The sequence below is a fragment of the Bombina bombina genome, chromosome 5, assembly GCF_027579735.1.
Source record: "Bombina bombina isolate aBomBom1 chromosome 5, aBomBom1.pri, whole genome shotgun sequence".
Classification (NCBI taxonomy): domain Eukaryota; kingdom Metazoa; phylum Chordata; class Amphibia; order Anura; family Bombinatoridae; genus Bombina; species Bombina bombina.
Genome location: NC_069503.1, coordinates 737,176,954 through 737,198,925, shown reverse-complemented (window position 1 = coordinate 737,198,925; position 21,972 = coordinate 737,176,954). Strand labels below are relative to the sequence as shown.

Below are 21,972 nucleotides of genomic sequence, written 5' to 3'. Positions count from 1 at the left end.
CACAGAAAAAGCAGAGTGTTTCACAGAGTTAATAGCGGTAGTATGAATGATTGATTGAAAACTGTCACTCTGCTTTTTCTGTGCTCGTTCCATTTTTTGTTTCCATTTCACTATTGTTTGTTGCACGCATTGTCTGAAGAAGGGGATACATTGTCCTCGAAACGTCACAGTTTTTCAAGTAAAATTATTTCACAAAAAAAAGACCAGTGAGTGCAAGCTTGTACAATGTATTTTTTCATTTGACTTAGAAGCATCCTCGTATTTGTGGTAGAGGGACTTGTTTCCATCACACCGGAAGCCTCTACTCAGTGTTTGATTGCTTTATCTTTTTTTATAGATTTACTATGGATAGTGCTGGCATAGGGAATACTGTTTTATTATTGTTTTCGCTTTAATTATTGACAATACTAATTATGCCCCTTTGCACCTCTGGATACATTATCCCTTAGATATCCTACATACATACAGTATATAACACACCTGGGCTTGTCCCATTTGGCCAGATGGAGTAACTAACCTTTCCATTTTTTGCTGAGAGCTTGCTAGTGAGTGCAGGGTTTTCTATGTGTGTTGTATTAATTTGTTTCGTAATTTCCCCTATGGTTCTTGCACCCAGACCGGTCTGGGGTTAACTGCCTGTGACTCTGGGGACAGCACAGCTTCTTGTGAGTGCCACTGAGCACCCAGGGCTGAGCATGTTGCATGGTCATGGGATGTGTACACGGTCCAGTCTAGGAGTGCAGTCCCCTTCCGTGGTGTGTGGGTGTGTGTGTGTGTGTGTGTGTGTGTGTGTGTGTGTGTGTGTGTGTGTGTGTGTGTGTGTATATATATATATATACACACACACACACAGTGGATATAAAAAGTCTACACACCCCTGTAAAATGTCAGGTTTCTGTGATGGTAAAAAAAAAAAAAAAAAAAAAAAAAAACTACACAACTCAATTGAAAAACAAACTGAAATCTTTAAGGTGGAGGGAAGTAAACAAAAAAACACAAAATAATGTGGTTGCATAAGTGTATGTTATAACTGGGGATGTAGCTGTGTTCAGAATTAAGCAATGACATTCAAAACCATGTTAAATAAGAGTCATCACACACCAGCCATAATTTAAAGTGCCTCTGATTAACCCTGAATAAAGTTCAGCTGTTCTAGTAGGTCTTTCCTGACATTTTCTTAGTCACGTCCTACACAAAAGCCATGGTCCGCAGAGAGCTTCCAAAGCATCAGAGGGATCTCATTGTTAAAAAGGTATTAGTCAGGAGAAGGGTACAAAAGAATTGCCAAGGCATTAGATATACCATGGAACACAGTGAAGACAGTCACCATCAAGTGGAGAACATATGGCACAACAATGACATTACCAAGAACTGGATGTCCCTCCAAAATTGATGAAAAGACGAGAAGAAAACTGGTCTGGGAGGCTACCAAGAGGGCTACAGCAACATTTAAAGGAACTGCAGGAATATCTGGCAAGTACTGGCTGTGTGGTACATGTGACAACAATCTCCTGTATTCTTCATATGTTTGGGCTTTGGGGTAGATGGCAAGACGGAAGCCTTTTCTTACAAAGAAAAACATCCAAGCCCAGCTAAATTTAGCAAAAACACATCTGAAGTGTCCCAAAAGCACGTGAGAAAAGGTGTTATGGTCTGATGAAACCAAGGTTGAACTTTTTGGCAATAATTCCAAAAGATATGTTTGGCGCAAAAACAACACTGCATATCACCAAAACACCACCATACCCACAGTGAAACATGGTGATGGCAGCATCATGCTTTGGGTCTGTTTTTCTTCAGCTGGAACTGGGGCCTTATTCAAGGTAGAGGGAATTATGAACAGTTCCAAATTCCAGTCAATATTGACACAAAACCTTTAGGATTCTGCTAGAAAGCTGAACATGAAGAGGAACTTCATCTTTCAGCATGACAACGACCCAAAGCATACATCCAAATGAACAAAGGAATGGCTTCACCAGAAGAAGATTAAAGTTTTGGGATGGCCCAGCCAGAGCCCAGACCTGAATCCAATCGAAAATCTGTGGGGTGATCTGAGGAGGGCTGTGCACAGAAGATGCCCTAGCAATCTGACAGAAATGGAGTGTTTTTGCAAAGAAGAGTGGGCAAATCTTGCCAAGTCAAGATGTGCCATGCTGATAGACTCATACCCCAAAAGACTGAGTGCTGTAATAAAATCAAAAGGTGCTTCAACAAAGTATTATTTTATGTTTACTTCCCTTCACCTAAAAGATTTTAGTTTGTTTTTCAATTGAGTTGCATAGTTTATAGGTCACATTAAAGGTGGAACAAGTTCTGAAATTATTTATCTTTGTCTCATTTTTTTACATCACAGAAACCAGCCATTTTAACAGGGGTGTGTAGACTTATATATATATATATATATACACACACACAAAATAAACAGATAGAGTCCAGCACTATTGAGCTTTTTTACCTTGCTGTGTGCTCGTTACAATGGGCTATCAGCAAAAACCCAAACAGATACAGTCCATATATAGAAATTAAAACAAAAGGAGGTCTGGTGGATCAAGAAATTAAATACACTACATCCTTATGGTCTGAATAGGGACTATGATTTGTATTTGTTTTTATGAATTTTCTGATATTGAAATAGGGTGACATTCTATATGGTACTACTAGAGGCCACTAATAGAAAAAGTTAATACTTGTATTTTCATGTCTGGATAGGTATGGGTTAATTTAATTAATAATGTGAGCTGAAATCTGATTGGTTACACCACCCTTTTTAAATGTGTGTTTTACCGTGTTTTAACTATGCATGATTAAGGACCATGTAGGTCTGAAACGTCGCTGTTTTAATGGTTGTGATATCACCAATAAAGAAAGAAATAATTCACCTTTAAGAATATTGATGCAGTGGTGCTGTTACTTTCTATATATGATAGATATATTATTTATATATATATATATATATATATATATATATATATATATATATATATATATATATATATATATATATATATATATATATATATATATATATATATATATATATATATATATATATATCACATAAAAGTGTGTAAAAAATAAAGCACTCTGGATTTCAGACTTCAATCGTGATGAAATTTAATAAATGTGATGTTTCGGGACACACACGTCCCTTCCTCTGACAAGTGAAAACTACAAACAAACAGACTTATAAAGGCATACAAAACCCTCCCCAATTGAACCTCCAATCACTGGAGAACGTGTGCAAATTCTTGGTCAAAACCAATACATGTAAATGTATGTTCAAAATATATTATCATGTGTACATTCTTATAAAAAGTGAGAAATAATAATAAACTGTTTGCCCAGCAGCAAAATCTTAAGTAAAATTATTAGTGTATGGATTAAAAAGCTTAAGTAATGCCCCAATGTCCTCATCGAATGCCACCTTGCAAACCGCATAACACCCCTATGTGGAGAAGTGGACTATCACAAACAACACAACCCTGTTTACATCACATTGGGTTACTCCCCTACAAATATTAAATAGCCGTAATGCAATGATCAAGTCCCTGAACACCTTAAACTATTAGAATGTGAGGCTGATCACTTTACATAAGGTTCACAAACCTTAACACCAAATATTATGCCTGGATGTTAACATGATTACTACAAGTAATATAAGCTATGGCTTATCCAATAGATGGGACTTTTACCCAAGGGGGCGTGTATGAGCGACGAAAGAATGGAACAGGGGATAGCTTATATTACTTGTAGTAATCATGTTCATTAAGTGTACAAGTTGTTCAAATTGATCCCACAAATGTTCAATGGATTGAGATCTGGGGACTCCACTGGTACATGAATTGTGGTAAAGTCATGTTCATGGTCTTGAAACCGTAATAAAGTGGGTGGCACCAGGGGATCTAGTATGTACACTTCCTCTCATGGGAGTGTGATAAAACATAATGTAATGAAATTACATCAAAGTATTTTGCAAAACTTTAGTAAACATTTATGGGACACTCAATTTAAGGTTTATGTCCCTTAAATCTAAAACGTCTCCAAATACTTGGTATAATAAGGACATCCTTGTAAAAGCTATATAAAATGTAAGCTACACCTCAGACCCAATTAATGTGGCACAGCAGGATAAAAAATAGTTTTTTTTTATTTAAATTTATCAGATCTTGTGAGCACACATAAAAACAGTGAAACTTCAAATCACAAATATGCAAAAGCTAAGAGAAAAATACTATAAAACACATGCCTAATGGAAAAGTCCACCTAGAGTGCTTCTTGAAAGATAGGAGTACATTACTTAAATAAACCTGATTTGTTTCAGATGCTGTGGTTGGTTCTAGCTAACAAATCTAATAAAGTTTTATACCTGTTATGCTGTAGCCATACGCAGCAAGCTGACCTGCCATGTACTCTCCATCAGAGTTGTTATGTGAGCAGCCCCATGTACGAATCCAGATCTTCTGGGTGCCTGGTATTGTGCTGTAAAAAGATATGAACACTATAATACACAGGGTGCACAAAATGTGAATGATGTATATGTTCAGGCTTGAAAGACGACAAGATTAATAAAATATGCTCTAAACAATAAAATAAGCAACAAAAACATATTTCAAGAGTAAGAACAGGAGTCTTACTTTTGGACTATTCTACATATCAATATACAATTTTATGAGTTGTGGTTGCAAACTGGTTCTCAGGATTTCTCAAGCCTGGTCTTCACTTACAGCTCATCCATCTAATCTCTTAATGGAAACATCTAATTTTTTCCTAAAACTGCTTTCTCGTGTACCCTTTATCTCTGCGTTTTTTCTCTCTCACACCTGATTCAGCTCATCCTATTTCAACTTTATTGATATAAGCAGCAGTTCATAACATATGAATTAAACCCAAGTATCACACAAAGAAAAAAAAAAAAGCAGAAAATTGCAGAATGTGAGATATATGGTATGTCAACTAAGCAAACCTTGTAACTTTCTAGAGATAGTAGAAAATCGAACAAACAAAGAGCATGCAAATTATATTTCAAGTTGGGGCAAATAATAAAACTGGGGGTTTCAAGACAATGGCCAGATTCAGGCACTTGGGCGATGTTGTAAAGATCATGTTCAACAATGATTATTTATCTCTTCCCTTATCTTACCGAGTATACGTTTTACAGGCGTTCCTTCAATTAACATCTGGTTTCTTACGTGAAATTTCATGTATTGGTCACTTGATGCAACCTTTAGAACGTGTCGAGTTTGCAATTGTTTTAGCAACTTAGGTGTAACTTCAGAAAACACAGCAAATTTAGTGCAGAATATTTTCATATCAGATTTGTTATAGAAAGGGGTCTCGTTGGAAAAAAAAGGCATCTTGCAGACAGAAAGAGGGACGTAAATAAGAAAAAGAGAGAAGCACTCAACCTGGGAACAAACTATAGCATAGCTTGTTCTATGGCTAGTTACAATTAGAAGAGCACTAAAAGAAGGCTAGGGCAGAGGATATGGGGTGAAATGAGTACGATGTTCGTCTTATATCAAAACCTATATGTGTACAAACATATGTAGCCAAAATATCTAAATGGATATATTAAATTATAATAAGAACACTGTATCTATTAAAACATAATTTATGCTTACCTGATAAATTCCTTTCTCCTGTAGTGTAGTCAGTCCACGGGTCATCCATTACTTATGGGATATTAACTCCTCCCCAACAGGAAGTGCAAGAGGATCACCCAAGCAGAGCTGCTATATAGCTCCTCCCCTCTACGTCACACCCAGTCATTCGACCGAAAACCAAACGAGAAAGGAGAAACTATAGGGTGCAGTGGTGACTGGAGTATAATTTTAAAATTTAGACCTGCCATAAAAAACAGGGCGGGCCGTGGACTGACTACACTACAGGAGAAAGGAATTTATCAGGTAAGCATAAATTATGTTTTCTCCTGTTAAGTGTAGTCAGTCCACGGGTCATCCATTACTTATGGGATACCAATACCAAAGCTAAAGTACACGGATGACGGGAGGGACAGGCAGGATCTTTATACGGAAGGAACCACTGCCTGAAGAACCTGTCTCCCAAAAACAGCCTCCGAAGAAGCAAAAAAGTGTCAAATTTGTAAAATTTGGAAAAAGTATGAAGAAAAGACCAAGTTGCAGCCTTGCAAATCTGTTCAACAGAGGCCTCATTCTTAAAGGCCCAAGTGGAAGCCACAGCTCTAGTAGAATGAGCTGTAATCCTTTCAGGAGGTTGCTGTCCAGCAGTCTCATAGGCTAAACGTATTATGCTACGAAGCCAAAAAGAGAGAGAGGTAGCAGATGCTTTTTGACCTCTCCTCTGTCCAGAATAAACAACAAACAGGGAAGAAGTATGGCGAAAATCTTTAGTTGCCTGTAAATAAAATTTCAGGGCACGGACTACGTCTAGATTGTGCAGAAGTCGTTCCTTCTTTGAAGAAGGGTTAGGGCACAATGATGGAACAACAATCTCTTGATTGATATTCTTGTTAGTGACTACCTTAGGTAAGAACCCAGGTTTAGTACGCAGAACTACCTTATCTGAATGAAAAATCAGATAAGGAGAATCACAATGTAAGGCTGATAACTCAGAGACTCTACGAGCCGAGGAAATAGCCATTAAAAACAGAACTTTCCAAGATAACAGCTTGATATCAATGGAATGAAGGGGTTCAAACGGAACACCCTGTAAAACGTTAAGAACTAAGTTTAAGCTCCACGGTGGAGCTACAGTCTTAAACACAGGTTTAATCCTAGCCAAAGCCTGACAAAAAGCCTGAACGTCTGGAACTTCTGACAGACGTTTGTGTAAAAGGATTGACAGAGCTGAGATCTGTCCCTTTAAAGAACTTGCAGATAAACCCTTTTCTAAACCTTCTTGTAGAAAAGACAATATCCTAGGAATCCTAACCTTACTCCATGAGTAACTCTTGGATTCGCACCAGTGTAAGTATTTACGCCATATCTTATGGTAAATTTTCCTGGTAACAGGTTTCCTAGCCTGTATTAAGGTATCAATTACTGACTCCGAAAATCCACGCTTTGATAAAATCAAGCGTTCAATTTCCATGCAGTCAGCTTCAGAGAAATTAGATTTTGATGTTTGAATGGACCCTGAATTTGAAGGTCCTGTCTCAGAGGCAGAGACCAAGGTGGACAGGATGACATGTCCACTAGATCTGCATACCAGGTCCTGCGTGGCCACGCAGGCGCTATTAGAATCACTGATGCTTTCTCCTGTTTGATCCTGGCAATCAAACGAGGAAGCATCGGGAAGGGTGGAAACACATAAGCCATCCTGAAGGTCCAAGGTGCTGTCAAAGCATCTATCAGGACCGCCCCCGGGTCCCTGGACCTGGACCCGTAACAAGGAAGCTTGGCGTTCTGGCGAGACGCCATGAGATCCATATCTGGTTTGCCCCAACGTCGAAGTATTTGGGCAAAGACCTCCGGATGAAGTTCCCACTCCCCCGGATGAAAAGTCTGGCGACTTAGGAAATCCGCCTCCCAGTTTTCCACGCCTGGGATGTGGATCGCTGACAGGTGGCAAGAGTGAGACTCTGCCCAGCGAATTATCTTTGATATTTCCATCATCGCTAGGGAACTCCTTGTCCCTCCCTGATGGTTGATGTAAGCCACAGTCGTGATGTTGTCCGACTGAAACCTGATGAACCTCAGAGTTGCTAACTGAGACCAAGCCAGAAGGGCATTGAGAACTGCTCTCAATTCCAGAATGTTTATTGGAAGGAGACTCTCCTCTTGAGTCCACGATCCCTGAGCCTTCAGGGAATTCCAGACAGCGCCCCAACCTAGTAGGCTGGCGTCTGTTGTTACAATTGTCCAGTCTGGCCTGCTGAAGGGCATCCCCCTGGACAGATGTGGCCGAGAAAGCCACCATAGAAGAGTATCTCTGGTCTCTTGATCCAGATTCAGCGTAGGGGACAAATCTGAGTAATCCCCATTCCACTGACTTAGCATGCACAATTGCAGCGGTCTGAGATGCAGGCGTGCAAAAGGAACTATGTCCATTGCCGCTACCATTAAGCCGATTACCTCCATGCATTGAGCCACTGACGGGTGTTGAATGGAATGAAGGACATGGCAAGCATTTAGAAGCTTTGTTAACCTGTCCTCTGTCAGGTAAATTTTCATTTCTACAGAATCTATAAGAGTCCCCAAGAAGGGAACTCTTGTGAGTGGTAAGAGAGAACTCTTCTCCTCGTTCACTTTCCACCCATGCGACCTTAGAAATGCCAGTACTAACTCTGTATGAGACTTGGCAGTTTGGAAGCTTGACGCTTGTATCAGAATGTCGTCTAGGTATGGAGCTACCGAGATTCCTCGCGGTCTTAGTACCGCCAGAAGAGAGCCCAGAACCTTTGTAAAGATTCTTGGAGCCGTAGCCAACCCGAAGGGAAGAGCTACAAACTGGTAATGCCTGTCTAGGAAGGCAAACCTTAGATACCGGTAATGTTCTTTGTGAATCGGTATGTGAAGGTAAGCATTCTTTAAATCCACTGTGGTCATGTACTGACCTCTTTGGATCATGGGTAAGATTGTCCGAATAGTTTCCATCTTGAATGATGGAACTCTTAGGAATTTGTTTAGGATCTTTAAATCCAATATTGGTCTGAAGGTTCCCTCTTTCTTGGGAACCACAAACAGATTTGAGTAAAACCCTTGTCCGTGTTCCGACCGCGGAACTGGGTGGATCACTCCCATTAGTAAAAAGGTCTTGTACACAGCGTAGAAACGCCTCTTTCTTTATCTGGTTTGTTGACAACCTTGAAAGATGAAATCTCCCTTGTGGAGGAGAAGCTTTGAAGTCCAGAAGATATCCCTGAGATATGATCTCCAACGCCCAGGGATCCTGGACATCTCTTGCCCAAGCCTGGGCGAAGAGAGAGAGTCTGCCCCCCACTAGATCCGTTTCCGGATCGGGGGCCCTCACTTCATGCTGTCTTAGGGGCAGCAGCAGGTTTTCTGGCCTGCTTGCCCTTGTTCCAGGTCTGGTTAGGTTTCCAGCCTTGTCTGTAGCGAGCAACAGCTCCTTCCTGTTTTGGAGCAGAGGAAGTTGATGCTGCTCCTGCCTTGAAGTTACGAAAGGCACGAAAATTAGACTGTCTAGCCCTAGGTTTGGCTCTGTCTTGAGGCAGAGCATGGCCTTTACCTCCCGTAATATCAGCGATAATTTCTTTCAAACCGGGCCCGAACAAAGTCTGCCCCTTGAAAGGTATGTTAAGTAATTTAGATTTATAAGTTACATCCGCTGACCAGGATTTTAGCCACAGCGCTCTGCGTGCCTGAATGGCGAATCCGGAATTCTTAGCCGTAAGTTTAGTTAAATGTACTACGGCATCAGAAATAAATGAATTAGCTAGCTTAAGGGTTTTAAGCTTGTGTGTAATCTCATCTAATGGCGCTGAGTCAAGGGTCTCTTCCAGAGACTCAAACCAAAATGCTGCCGCAGCCGTGACAGGCGCAATGCATGCAAGGGGTTGCAATATAAAACCTTGTTGAACAAACATTTTCTTAAGGTAACCCTCTAACTTTTTATCCATTGGATCTGAAAAGGCACAGCTATCCTCCACCGGGATAGTGGTACGCTTAGCTAAAGTAGAAACTGCTCCCTCCACCTTAGGGACCGTTTGCCATAAGTCCCGTGTGGTGGCGTCTATTGGAAACATTTTTCTGAATATAGGAGGGGGTGAGAAAGGCACACCGGGTCTATCCCACTCCTTAGTAACAATTTCAGTAAGTCTCCTAGGTATAGGAAAAACGTCAGTACTCGTCGGTACCGCAAAATATTTATCCAACCTACACATTTTCTCTGGGATTGCAACTGTGTTACAATCATTCAGAGCCGCTAACACCTCCCCTAGCAATACACGGAGGTTTTCCAGCTTAAACTTAAAATTTGCAATCTGAATCCAGTTTATTTGGATCAGATCCGTCACCCGCAGAATGAAGCTCTCCGTCCTCATGTTCTGCAAACTGTGACGCAGTATCAGACATGGCCCTAGCATTATCAGCGCACTCTGTTCTCACCCCAGAGTGATCTCGTTTACCCCTAAGTTCTGGCAATTTAGACAAAACTTCAGTCATAACATTAGCCATGTCTTGTAGAGTGATTTGTAATGGCCGCCCTGATGTACTTGGCGTTACAATATCACGCACCTCCTGAGCGGGAGATGCAGGTACTGACACGTGAGGCAAGTTAGTCGGCATAACTTCCCCCTCGCTGTCTGGTGAATGTTGCTTAACATGTACAGATTGACTTTTATTTAAAGTAGCATCAATGCAATTAGTACATAAATTTCTATTGGGCTCCACCTTGGCTTTTGAACATATTGCACAAAGAGATTCCTCTGTGTCAGACATGTTTAACAAACTAGCAATTAGACTAGCAAGCTTGGAAATACTTTTCAACTAAATTTACAAGCAATATGCAAAACGTTACTGTGCCTTTAAGAAGCACAGAAAAACTGTCACGGTGAATAACAATGAACCGGAGTAGTTATAGAGACTAAATTTTCACAGTAAAAGCATAAATTTAGCAAAGGATTGCACACATAAGCAATGGATGATTAACCCTTAATATCAGAAAAAACGTATAACAATTGAAAATATAAGCGTTTTTATCACAGTCAAAGCACAGTCTCACAGGTCTGCTGTGAGTGATTACCTCCCTCAAAACTAGTTTTGAAGACCCCTGAGCTCTGTGAGACGTCCTGGATCATGCAGGGAGAAAAAGGCAGACTGACTGAATTTCTGATGCGTAGTAAAAGCGCCAAAATAGGCCCCTCCCACTCACAATACAACAGTGAGGGAAGCTCAGTAAACTGTTTTAAATTAAAACAAAACGACAGCCATGTGGAAAATAATGCCCAAAACAATTTTTCACCAAGTACCTCAGATAATAAAACGATTTAACATGCCAGCAAACGTTTAAAATCTAATTTATGAAATGTCATTAAAAGCCTGCTGCTAGTCGTTCACACTGCAAGTTAGGCTAAAAGTTATATGCATACAGTATTTTCCCAGTGAAGTGCCATTCCCCAGAAATACTTAAGTGTAAACATACATACATACATATCAGCCTGATACCAGTTGCTTCTACTGCATTTAAGGCTGTACTTACATTATATTGGTATTAGCAGTATTTTCTCAGTCAATTCCATTCCTTAGAAAATAATATACTGCAACATACCTCTTTGCAGGTGAACCTGCCCGCTGTCCCCTGATCTGAAGTTACCTTACTCCTCAGAATGGCCGAGAACAGCAAATGGATCTTAGTTACGTCCGCTAAGATCATACAAGAACAACTCAGGTAGATTCTTCTTCAAATTCTGCCTGAGAAGAAAAACAACACACGCCGGTGCCATTTTAAAATAAACTTTTGATTGAAGATATAAAAACTAAGTTTAATCACCACAGTCCTCTCACACATCCTATCAGTTGGGTGCAAGAGAATGACTGGGTGTGACGTAGAGGGGAGGAGCTATATAGCAGCTCTGCTTGGGTGATCCTCTTGCACTTCCTGTTGGGGAGGAGTTAATATCCCATAAGTAATGGATGACCCGTGGACTGACTACACTTAACAGGAGAAAAGAAGTTTATTCTATGTCTATTAGAACAATGTAAAACATAAAATATATGAGTACAATATAATGATGTTATAGTACATAACATGGATCCATGTGATACAATGAGATCTAAAATAAAAAAAAGGTATATATAGAAAATATAAAAAACAATATATATTTATAAAAACAATACAGTAAGTTCCTGGAATAATGTGTGGACCACGTTAATGGTATAGTTCAATTAGTCCGAGAAAAGTCTATAATAAAAGTCTTTCATAAATCCGTGTCAAATCCTAAAGTGATGTTGTGCCAAGTTGATGAATTCACTATGCAGAATTATTCAAAAATAAAAAAAAAATGTCCTTGAAAAAACTGGTGAATAAATTGCAAAAGTAGGAAAAAATAAAGAGAATGGGTTAAAATACCCAAAAATGGAAAAGTGCAAAAAGTACAAAAAAAAAAAAAAAAAAAAAAAAAAAAAGTACAAAAAAAACACACAAAAAAAAAAAAAAAAAAACACAATTTATGCTTACCTGATAAATTTATTTCTCTTGTAGTGTATCCAGTCCACGGATCATCCATTACTTGTGGGATATTCTCCTTCCCAACAGGATCACCCACAGCAGAGCTGCTATATAGCTCCTCCCCTCACTGCCATATCCAGTCATTCGACCGAAACAAGCCGAGAAAGGAGAAACCATAGGGTGCAGTGGTGACTGTAGTTTAATTAAAATTAAGACCTGCCTGAAAAGGACAGGGCGGACCGTGGACTGGATACACTACAAGAGAAATACATTTATCAGGTAAGCATAAATTATGTTTTCTCTTGTTAAGTGTATCCAGTCCACGGATCATCCATTACTTGTGGGATATCAATACCAAAGCTAAAGTACACGGATGATGGGAGGGACAAGGCAGGATTAAGCGGAAGGAACCACTGCCTGAAGAACCTCTCTCCCAAAAACAGCCTCCGAAGAAGCAAAAGTATCAAATTTGTAAAATTTGGAAAAAGTATGAAGGGAAGACCAAGTTGCAGCCTTGCAAATCTGTTCAACAGAGGCCTCATTTTTAAAGGCCCAGGTGGAAGCCACAGCTCTAGTAGAATGAGCTGTAATCCTTTCAGGAGGCTGCTGTCCAGCAGTCTCATAGGCTAAACGGATTATACTCCGAAGCCAAAAAGAAAGAGAGAGGTTGCTGAGGCCTTCTGACCTCTCCTCTGTCCAGAGTAAACAACAAACAGGTTAGATGTTTGGCGAAAATCTTTAGTAGCCTGTAAGTAAAACTTCAAGGCACGGACTATGTCTAGATTATGCAAAAGACGTTCCTTCTTTGAAGAAGGATTAGGACTTAATGATGGAACAACAATCTCTTGATTGATATTCTTGTTAGAAACCACCTTAGGTAAAAACCCAGGTTTTGTACGCAGAACAACTTTATCTGAATGAAAGATCAGATAAGGAGAATCACAATGTAAGGCAGATAACTCCGAGACTCTTCGAGCCGAGGAAATAGCCATCAGAAAAAGAACTTTCCATGAAAGAAGTTTGATATCAATAGAATGAAGGGGTTCAAACGGAACCCCTTGAAGAACTTTAAGAACCAAGTTTAAGCTCCATGGAGGAGCAACAGGTTTAAACACAGGCTTAATTCTAACTAAAGCCTGACAAAATGCCTGAACGTCTGGAACTTCTGCCAGACGCTTGTGTAAAAGGACAGAGCAGAAATCTGTCCCTTTAAAGAACTATCTGATAATCCTTTGTCCAAACCCTCTTGGAGGAAGGAGAATATCCTAGGAATCCTAACCCTACTCCATGAGTAATTCTTGGATTCACACCAATGAAGATATTTACGCCATATCTTGTGGTAAATTTTCCTGGTGACAGGCTTTCGTGCCTGTATTAAGGTATCAATTACTGACTCAGAGAAGACACGCTTTGATAGGATCAAGCGTTCAATCTCCATGCAGTCAGTCTCAGAGAAAGTAGATTCGGATGATTGAAAGGACCTTGTATTAGAAGGTCTTGTCTCAGAGGCAGAGACCATGGTGGAAATGATGACATGTCCACTAGGTCTGCATACCAGGTCCTGCGTGGCCACGCAGGCGCCATCAATATCACCGATGCTCTTTCCTGTTTGATTTTGGCAATCAGACGAGGGAGCAGAGGAAACGGTGGAAACACATAAGCCAGGTTGAAGAACCAAGGCGCTGCTAGAGCACCTATCAGTGCCGCTTCTGGGTCCCTAGACCTGGATCCGTAACAAGGAAGCTTGGCGTTCTGGCGAGACGCCATGAGATCCAATTCTGGTTTGCCCCAACGGAGAACCAATTGAGCAAACACCTCCGGATGGAATTCCCATTCCCCCGGATGAAAAGTCTGACGACTTAGAAAATCCGCCTCCCAGTTCTCTACACCTGGGATATGGATCGCTGACAGGTGGCAAGAGTGAGTCTCTGCCCAGCGAATTATCTTGGAGACTTCTGACATCGCTAGGGAACTCCTGGTTCCCCCTTGATGGTTGATGTAAGCCACAGTCGTGATGTTGTCCGACTGAAATCTGATAAACCTCAGTGTTGCTAGCTGAGGCCAAGCCAGAAGAGCATTGAATATTGCTCTTAACTCCAGAATATTTATTGGGAGGAGTTTCCCCTCCTGCGTCCATGAACCCTGAGCCTTCAGGGAGTTCCAGACTGCACCCCAACCTAGAAGGCTGGCATCTGTTGTTACAATTGTCCAATCTGGTCTGCGAAAGGTCATACCCTTGGACAGATGGGCCCGAGATAACCACCAGAGAAGAGAATCTCTGGTTTCCTGATCCAGATTTAGTAGAGGGGACAAATCTGTGTAATACCCATTCCACTGACTGAGCATGCATAATTGCAGCGGTCTGAGATGCAGGCGCGCAAATGGCACTATGTCCATCGCCGCTAACATTAAGCCGATTACTTCCATGCACTCAGGGCCGGATTTACATCTCAGGTGCCTGTAGGCACAAAAATCTGAAGCGCGCCCCCCCCCCCCCCAAAAAAAAAAAACCACAGGAATTTTTTTATTTTTATTATTACAATGGAATTAGCACACAAAGTAATTTTATTTATGAAATGACTATATATTTTATGTAATCAACTGCTACATTTTCGTTATGATTTAATGTAATTATAAATAAATTTTTAAATTTTTGTATTGGGGACAATTCAGCTTTCTTCTATTTGGGGATGGATTACGGAGTGTGATGTACATACATTTGGTTATTATTTATTGTTGAAATGCCATGAGAGTTTGTGGTCAAACAAGAGGCACAAGTAAAATACAAAGTCACTTAAAGATTGTGAAAAAAGGAGTACAGATTAAAACTGTATTATACATAATAAAAAAGAAATAATAGAGTGATGTATCAGCAGCTAAAGCATGGATAACTTACAGTGACATAAAGGACATTTACTTTCTCTATTGCATATGAAAAGGGACATTATAAAATGTATTGCACTATTTTAATAATGTTCATGTGCTAAAAAATACTTAATCTGCTTAATTAGTCTATCCCACTGGTTTTCAAACTGTCCTCAGGCCTCCCTAACAGGCCAGATTTTGAGGATTGCTGTGGGTGCAAGCAGGTAAAATAACCATATTTACTAATCAGCTGATTATTTCACCTGTACTCTAGTTCAGATATACTCAAAATCTGGCCTGTTAGGGAGGTCTGAGGTCAGGTTTGAAAACCAGTGGTCTATCCGCATTAATTCATTTCACTATAGGATCTCACTGATATATGATTTCACGCCAGACCTCAAGGACACCCACTATCAACTAGTTTAAATAAATCAGATATTTTGGTCAACGCTATATTTATCATTGTAATTTTTTTGCTATATGTGATATCAGTGTGCTTCTACTATGTTTTTGAGAGCCTGTGAGCATTTATATTGTTTTTGGCAATCCTTCCATGAGAGCTGATGTCTATTTGAGACTGTGGGCCTGATTATCAAAAACACCATGAAGAGTAATCACTCAAAGTCTTTGGGATTTTTTTTTCTTTACCTTATATTGTAATGCAAGTGTGTTTTCTTCACATAGAGAACCCTGCATAGTGAGAAACCTCTCTAGCTAAAGTTTTTGTTTCTAAAATTCTTTGAGGGACCTCACTGTACTGCCTAGAGCTTTAGATTATCAAGCATTGTGTTTTTTTTTTAGTTGGGTTTTAGTTGGTTTGTCCATTACTTTTGAATTTATTTGCTGTTTCCCCTGTACAACCACGTGTATAAAGTCAGAACCCTGATGTTGAACATGAAGTCTTTACTTCCTTTTCAGTACAAATCCTGCACCTTATTATATTTCCAGATACATAGCTAACAAGTCTATAAAATGTAATAACACAAAGTTGCATAAAGTCTTCAGAGAGATTGACAGCACACCCAAAAAATCTGTGTGAAAAGTCACAAATTGCCTGGCTTACAATGCTTAAAATGGGTTTTCACCAAGGTTGAAAGTTTGTGTGAAAATTGTATTTGTTGTATGCAATACTGTATATTTATATACATTCGTTTATAGTCAAACTAATTTTCTTATCTGTATTTTATAATCATATATAAAAAGAAGATATTATCTAGTAAAGAATCCTTCAAACTTTTTTCCCTCTACCCGCTGCAATAACATGGCATACTCTCATGACCCAAATACTTTTTAGTACCTGTGTTCAAATGTGTGACATGTCAAAGACAGTGCTTGGTCACTGACTCACTCAGGCTGCAGTGCAGACAGGTGTCTCAGGGCCAAGGGTAGACGACAGGCTCCGACAGTAGGTGGAGCAACACAACTTCAAGCCAGAGAGCAGCAGCAATGAGCACTCAGTCAGCTCACTTTCTTTCCCGCTAGTACTTTGAGGCAGAGGGCGGAAGCCGGCATCATGTGACGTGAGCGTGACGCCGCCCGGCCAGCCCCAAACAACACACAAATCAGCGGCGATGGTGCGCGTGCACGGCGCCGACCACGAGCGGCACACTCACTGACTCAGAGTCTGAGACCTCAGAGTCAGTCACGGAGTCAAGAATAGACGAGTGTGCTGACTGGAGAGGGTGGGGTCAGGGGGGTGGGAGGGAACATATCACTCACAGCAAAATCCTAAAAAAAAAAAAAAAAAAAGAGAAAAAAAAAAAAAAAAAAAAAAAAGTTTATAAAAAAAAATAAAAAAAAAAAATATTACACTGACTCTGTGGCGCCCCTGCTGCAATTGCGCCTGTAGGCACATGCCTACTGTGCCTAATGGCAAATCCGGCCCTGCATGCACTGAGCCACCGTGGGGCAAGCATTTAGAAGTTTTGATAACCTGGACTCCGTCAGGTAAATTTTCATTTCTACAGAATCTATTAGAGTCCCTAGGAAGGAAACCCTTGTGAGAGGAGATAGAGAACTCTTTTTTTCGTTCACTTTCCACCCATGCGACCTCAGGAATGCCAGAACTATCTCTGTATGAGATTTGGCAATTTGAAAGCTTGACGCCTGTATCAGGATGTCGTCCAGGTAAGGAGCCACCGCTATGCCTCGCGGTCTTAGAACCGCCAGAAGTGAGCCCAGAACCTTTGCAAAAATTCTTGGGGCTGTAGCCAACCCGAATGGAAGAGCTACAAATTGGTAATGCCTGTCTAGAAAGGCAAACCTCAGGAACTGATGATGATTCTTGTGAATTGGAATGTGAAGGTAGGCATCCTTTAAGTCCACTGTGGTCACGTACTGACCCTCTTGGATCATGGGTAAAATGGTTCGAATAGTTTCCATCTTGAATGACGGAACTCTGAGGAATTTGTTTAGGATCTTTAAATCCAAAATTGGTCTGAAGGCTCCCTCTTTTTTGGGAACCACAAGCAGATTTGAATAAAACCCCTGTCCTTGTTCCGTCCGCGGAACTGGATGGATCACTCCCATTACAAGGAGATCTTGTACGCAGCTTAGGAATGCCTCTTTCTTTATCTGGTTTGCAGATAATCTTGAAAGGTGAAATCTCCCTTGTGGAGGAGAAGCTTTGAAGTCCAGAAGATATCCCTGAGATATGATCTCCAACGCCCAGGGATCCTGGACATCTCTTGCCCACGCCTGGGCGAAGAGAGAGAGAGAGAGAGAGTCTGCCCCCTACTAGATCCGTTGTCTGATAGGGGGCAGCTCCTTCATGCTGTCTTAGAGGCAGCAGCAGGCTTTCTGGCCTGCTTGCCCTTGTTCCAGGACTGGTTAGGTTTCCAGGCCTGCTTGGATTGAGCAAAAGTTACCTCTTGTTTTGAAGCAGAGGAAGTTAATGCTGCACCTGCCTTGAAATTTCAAAATGCACGAAAATTAGACTGTTTGGCCTTTGATTTGGCCCTGTCCTGAGGAAGGGTATGACCCTTACCTCCAGTAATGTCAGCAATAATTTCTTTCAAACCAGGCCCGAATAAGGAATGTTGAGTAATTTAGACTTTGAAGTCACATCAGCTGACCAGGATTTGAGCCATAGCGCCCTACGCGCCTGGATGGCGAATCCGGAATTCTTAGCCGTTAGTTTAGTCAAATGAACAATGGCATCAGAAACAAATGAGTTAGCTAGCTTAAGAGTTCTAAGCTTGTCAACAATTTCATTCAATGGAGCTGTCTGGATGGCCTCTTCCAGGGCCTCAAACCAGAATGCCGCCGCAGCAGTGACAGGCGCAATGCATGCAAGGGGCTGTAAAATAAAACCTTGTTGAATAAACATTTTCTTAAGGTAACCCTCTAATTTTTTATCCATTGGATCTGAAAAAGCACAACTGTCCTCAACTGGGATAGTGGTACGCTTTGCTAAAGTAGAAACTGCTCCCTCCACCTTAGGGACAGTCTGCCATAAGTCCCGTGTAGTGGCATCTATTGGAAACATTTTTCTAAATATAGGAGGTGGGGAAAAGGGCACACCGGGCCTATCCCACTCCTTACTAATAATTTCTGTAAGCCTTTTAGGTATTGGAAAAACATCAGTACTCACCGGCACTGCATAGTATTTATCCAGCCTACACAATTTCTCTGGCACTGCAATTGTGTCACAGTCATTCAGAGCAGCTAATACCTCCCCAAGCAATACACGGAGGTTCTCAAGCTTAAATTTAAAATTAGAAATCTCTGAATCAGGTCTCCCCGATTCAGAGACGTCACCCACAGACTGAAGCTCTCCGTCCTCAGGTTCTGCATACTGTGACGCAGTATCAGACATGGCTCTTACAGCATCTACGCGCTCTGTATCTCGTCTAACCCCAGAGCTATCACGCTTGCCTCTCAATTCAGGCAATCTGGATAATACCTCTGACAGGGTATTATTCATGATTGCAGCCATGTCCTGCAAAGTAATCGCTATGGGCGTCCCTGATGTACTTGGCGCCATATTAGCGTGCGTCCCTTGAGCGGGAGGCGAAGGGTCCGACACGTGAGGAGAGTTAGTCGGCATAACTTCCCCCTCGACAGACCCCTCTGGTGACAATTCTTTTATAGATAAAGACTGATCTTTACTGTTTAAGGTGAAATCAATACATTTAGTACACATTCTCCTATGGGGCTCCACCATGGCTTTTAAACATAATGAACAAGTATCCTCTGTTTCAGACATGTTTGTACAGACTAGCAATGAGACTAGCAAGCTTGGAAAACACTTTAAAGCAAGTTAACAAGCAATATAAAAAAACGTTACTGTGCCTTTAAGAGAAACAAATTGACAAAATTTGAAATAACAGTGAAAAAAGGCAGTTACACTAACAAAATTTTTACAGCGTATGTAACAAGTCAGCAGAGCATTGCACCCACATGCAAATGGATGATTAACCCCTTAACAAAAACAGAATAATAAATGACAAAAACGTTTTTTAAACACAGTCACAACAACTGCCACAGTCTACTGTGGTTGTTACCCTCCTCAAACACGACTGAAGCCTTTTGAATCCTTCAGAGATGTCCTGTATCATGCAGAGGGAAGCTGAATGTCTCTGTCAGTATTTTTAGCTGCACAGAAAAGCACTAAAAAAAGGCCCCTCCCACTCATATTACAACAGTGGAAAGCCTCAGGAAACTGTTTCTAGGCAAAAATCAAGCCAGCCATGTAGAAAAAAAACTAGGCCCCAATAAGTTTTGTCACCAAACATATATAAAAACGATTAACATGCCAGCAAACGTTTTATATTACACTTTTATAAGAGTATGTATCTCTGTTAATAAGCCTGATACCAGTCGCTATCACTGCATTTAAGGCTTAACTTACATTAATCCGGTATCAGCAGCATTTTTCTAGCAAATTCCATCCCTAGAAATATGTTAATTGCACATATCTTATTGCAGGAAAACCTGCACGCCATTCCCCCTCTCAAGTTACCTCACTCCTCAGAATATGTGAGAACGGCAGTGGATCTTAGTTACTTCTGCTAAGATCATAGAAATCACAGGCAGATTCTTCTTCTAATGCTGCCTGAGATGAAACAGTACACTCCGGTACCATTTAAAAATAACAAACTTTTGATTGAAGTTAAAAAACTAACTATAATACACCACTTTCCTCTTACTACGTCCATCTTTGTTGAGAGTTGCAAGAGAATGACTGGATATGGCAGTGAGTGGAGGAGCTATATAGCAGCTCTGCTGTGGGTGATCCTCTTGCAACTTCCTGTTGGGAAGGAGAATATCCCACAAGTAATGGATGATCCGTGGACTCGATACACTTAACAAGAGAAAAAAGGTACAAAAAAAAAAAAAAGTACAAAAAAAAAAAAAGTAAAAATCTAAAAAAGGGGTTATATTATTACAGAAGTGGATGATGGGGAATCCTACTGGAAGATGTTGATTTTCTCAAATAAGACCCTCCTATGTGCGATGTTGTGAAACCTAAAAATAAAAAAAGTACAATAGTGCAATAACCCTAAGGACTATTTGAAAATCAAAAAATAGGCTTACCATATACTGTCAACGCATTTCGGCCCTAACATGGACCTTTTTCAAGACCTCTCAAGAGTCCCGTTGCTCAGTGTGCCTAGAGGGATATGGCTGCACCTCACCGAAGAAGTCCACACTAGGCCAAAACGTACATCTGGGGTTTTGCAGTTTCTATCGTTCAGAGAGGGATCGCCTAGTACTTCGGGGCTGGACTGTACTGTTAAGTCAGGATCAGACTGATGTGCTACAGGAATGTTCTTCTCTGTGAAAGGCACATGTTGAGCAAAAAGAGGCTGCTTCTAGGGTAGTAACTAGCCATAGAACAAGCTATTATGCTATTGTTTGTTCCCAAGTTGAGCGCTTCTCTCTTTTTATTTATAGAAAAAGAGGGGCATGGCTGAGGTTTTCACTTAGTGAAAATGCAAGAGTAGGCTTTTATAGAAGATGTATTTTTCCCTTTTAAAATTAGTTTAGAGATTATACCCAAATCTACCTATCTGCCCTTGATTTACAGTTTTACTTACTACAAAAAAGGTAGCTGACACGCATCTCATCCAGGTTTACCATTACTGTTAAAAATACTATCATTTCAGTTACTGACACCCACTGCACTGGGGACACTTGAATTTGCACTTTCATTATCCATTACACTCTATCCTATAGTGAATCATAATTATTCAATTTTCATAATTTATTTACCTCAAAATATCTTTGAAACATCAATTTTCTCACTGACAAATTACTTCTACTTCACCATTGATGGAATTCCAATTCTATTTTCTGTTCTCACCTCAATTCATCATTAATGCAAGTGTCCCTTCCTTACTACCAGCTACCACTCATCTGCTTCTTTATTTTACGCTTGTGGTCTCCCAGTATTAGCAAGCAAAGGCTTTGTTACTGAGCATTTGTAAAGCATGGTTTTATTAAAAAGGATCATGAAAACTCATTTTTATTAAACAGTTTTATACAAGTTTCCATTTTGCTACTATTATCAAATGTGATTTATACTCTTGGTATCCTTTGTTGAAGGAGCAATGACGAGACATATTTGTAGCTAGCTCCAGTAGTGCATTGCTGAGCCTAAGCTTACATATGTATGCTTTTCAACAAAGGATAACAAAATAATTAAGTAAAAGCGTTCTGGGACGCATTTTCACCTACTCCAGTGGTCAGGGGTAAATTACATGTCTATATATAAGAGCATGAGAAATCATTTTTACTCCTCCATGCCAATATGATTCTAGAGGGCAACATTACGAAAAAGTTACACTTCTAGCATGGGCTGTAATTGGGACTACTAAAAAAGCAATGGTGCTAAGCAGAATACAAACCATAAGGTAAACTTAGGTTTGGAATGATTCATTCTCCAAAAATCGTCTCAATGTATACACACCTCCCTTCAAAACTCATTTTACCTCCCCATATTCCCCAGCACAGGGTGAGCATACATACATAATCTCACAAAAGTGATTACAC

The 21,972-nt window shown here is 40.4% G+C and overlaps 1 protein-coding gene across 1 annotated transcript in view; it reads right to left on the bottom strand.

Moving 5' to 3' along the window:
• Positions 1 to 21,972, bottom strand: part of CDKAL1 (CDK5 regulatory subunit associated protein 1 like 1) — a 2,417,072-nt gene that overhangs the window by 2,346,550 nt on the left and 48,550 nt on the right. The window contains exon 4 of the mRNA XM_053714792.1: positions 4,367 to 4,479. Within this exon, the coding sequence (XP_053570767.1) occupies positions 4,367 to 4,479 (113 nt within the window). The remainder of the gene's footprint in view (positions 1 to 4,366; positions 4,480 to 21,972) is intronic.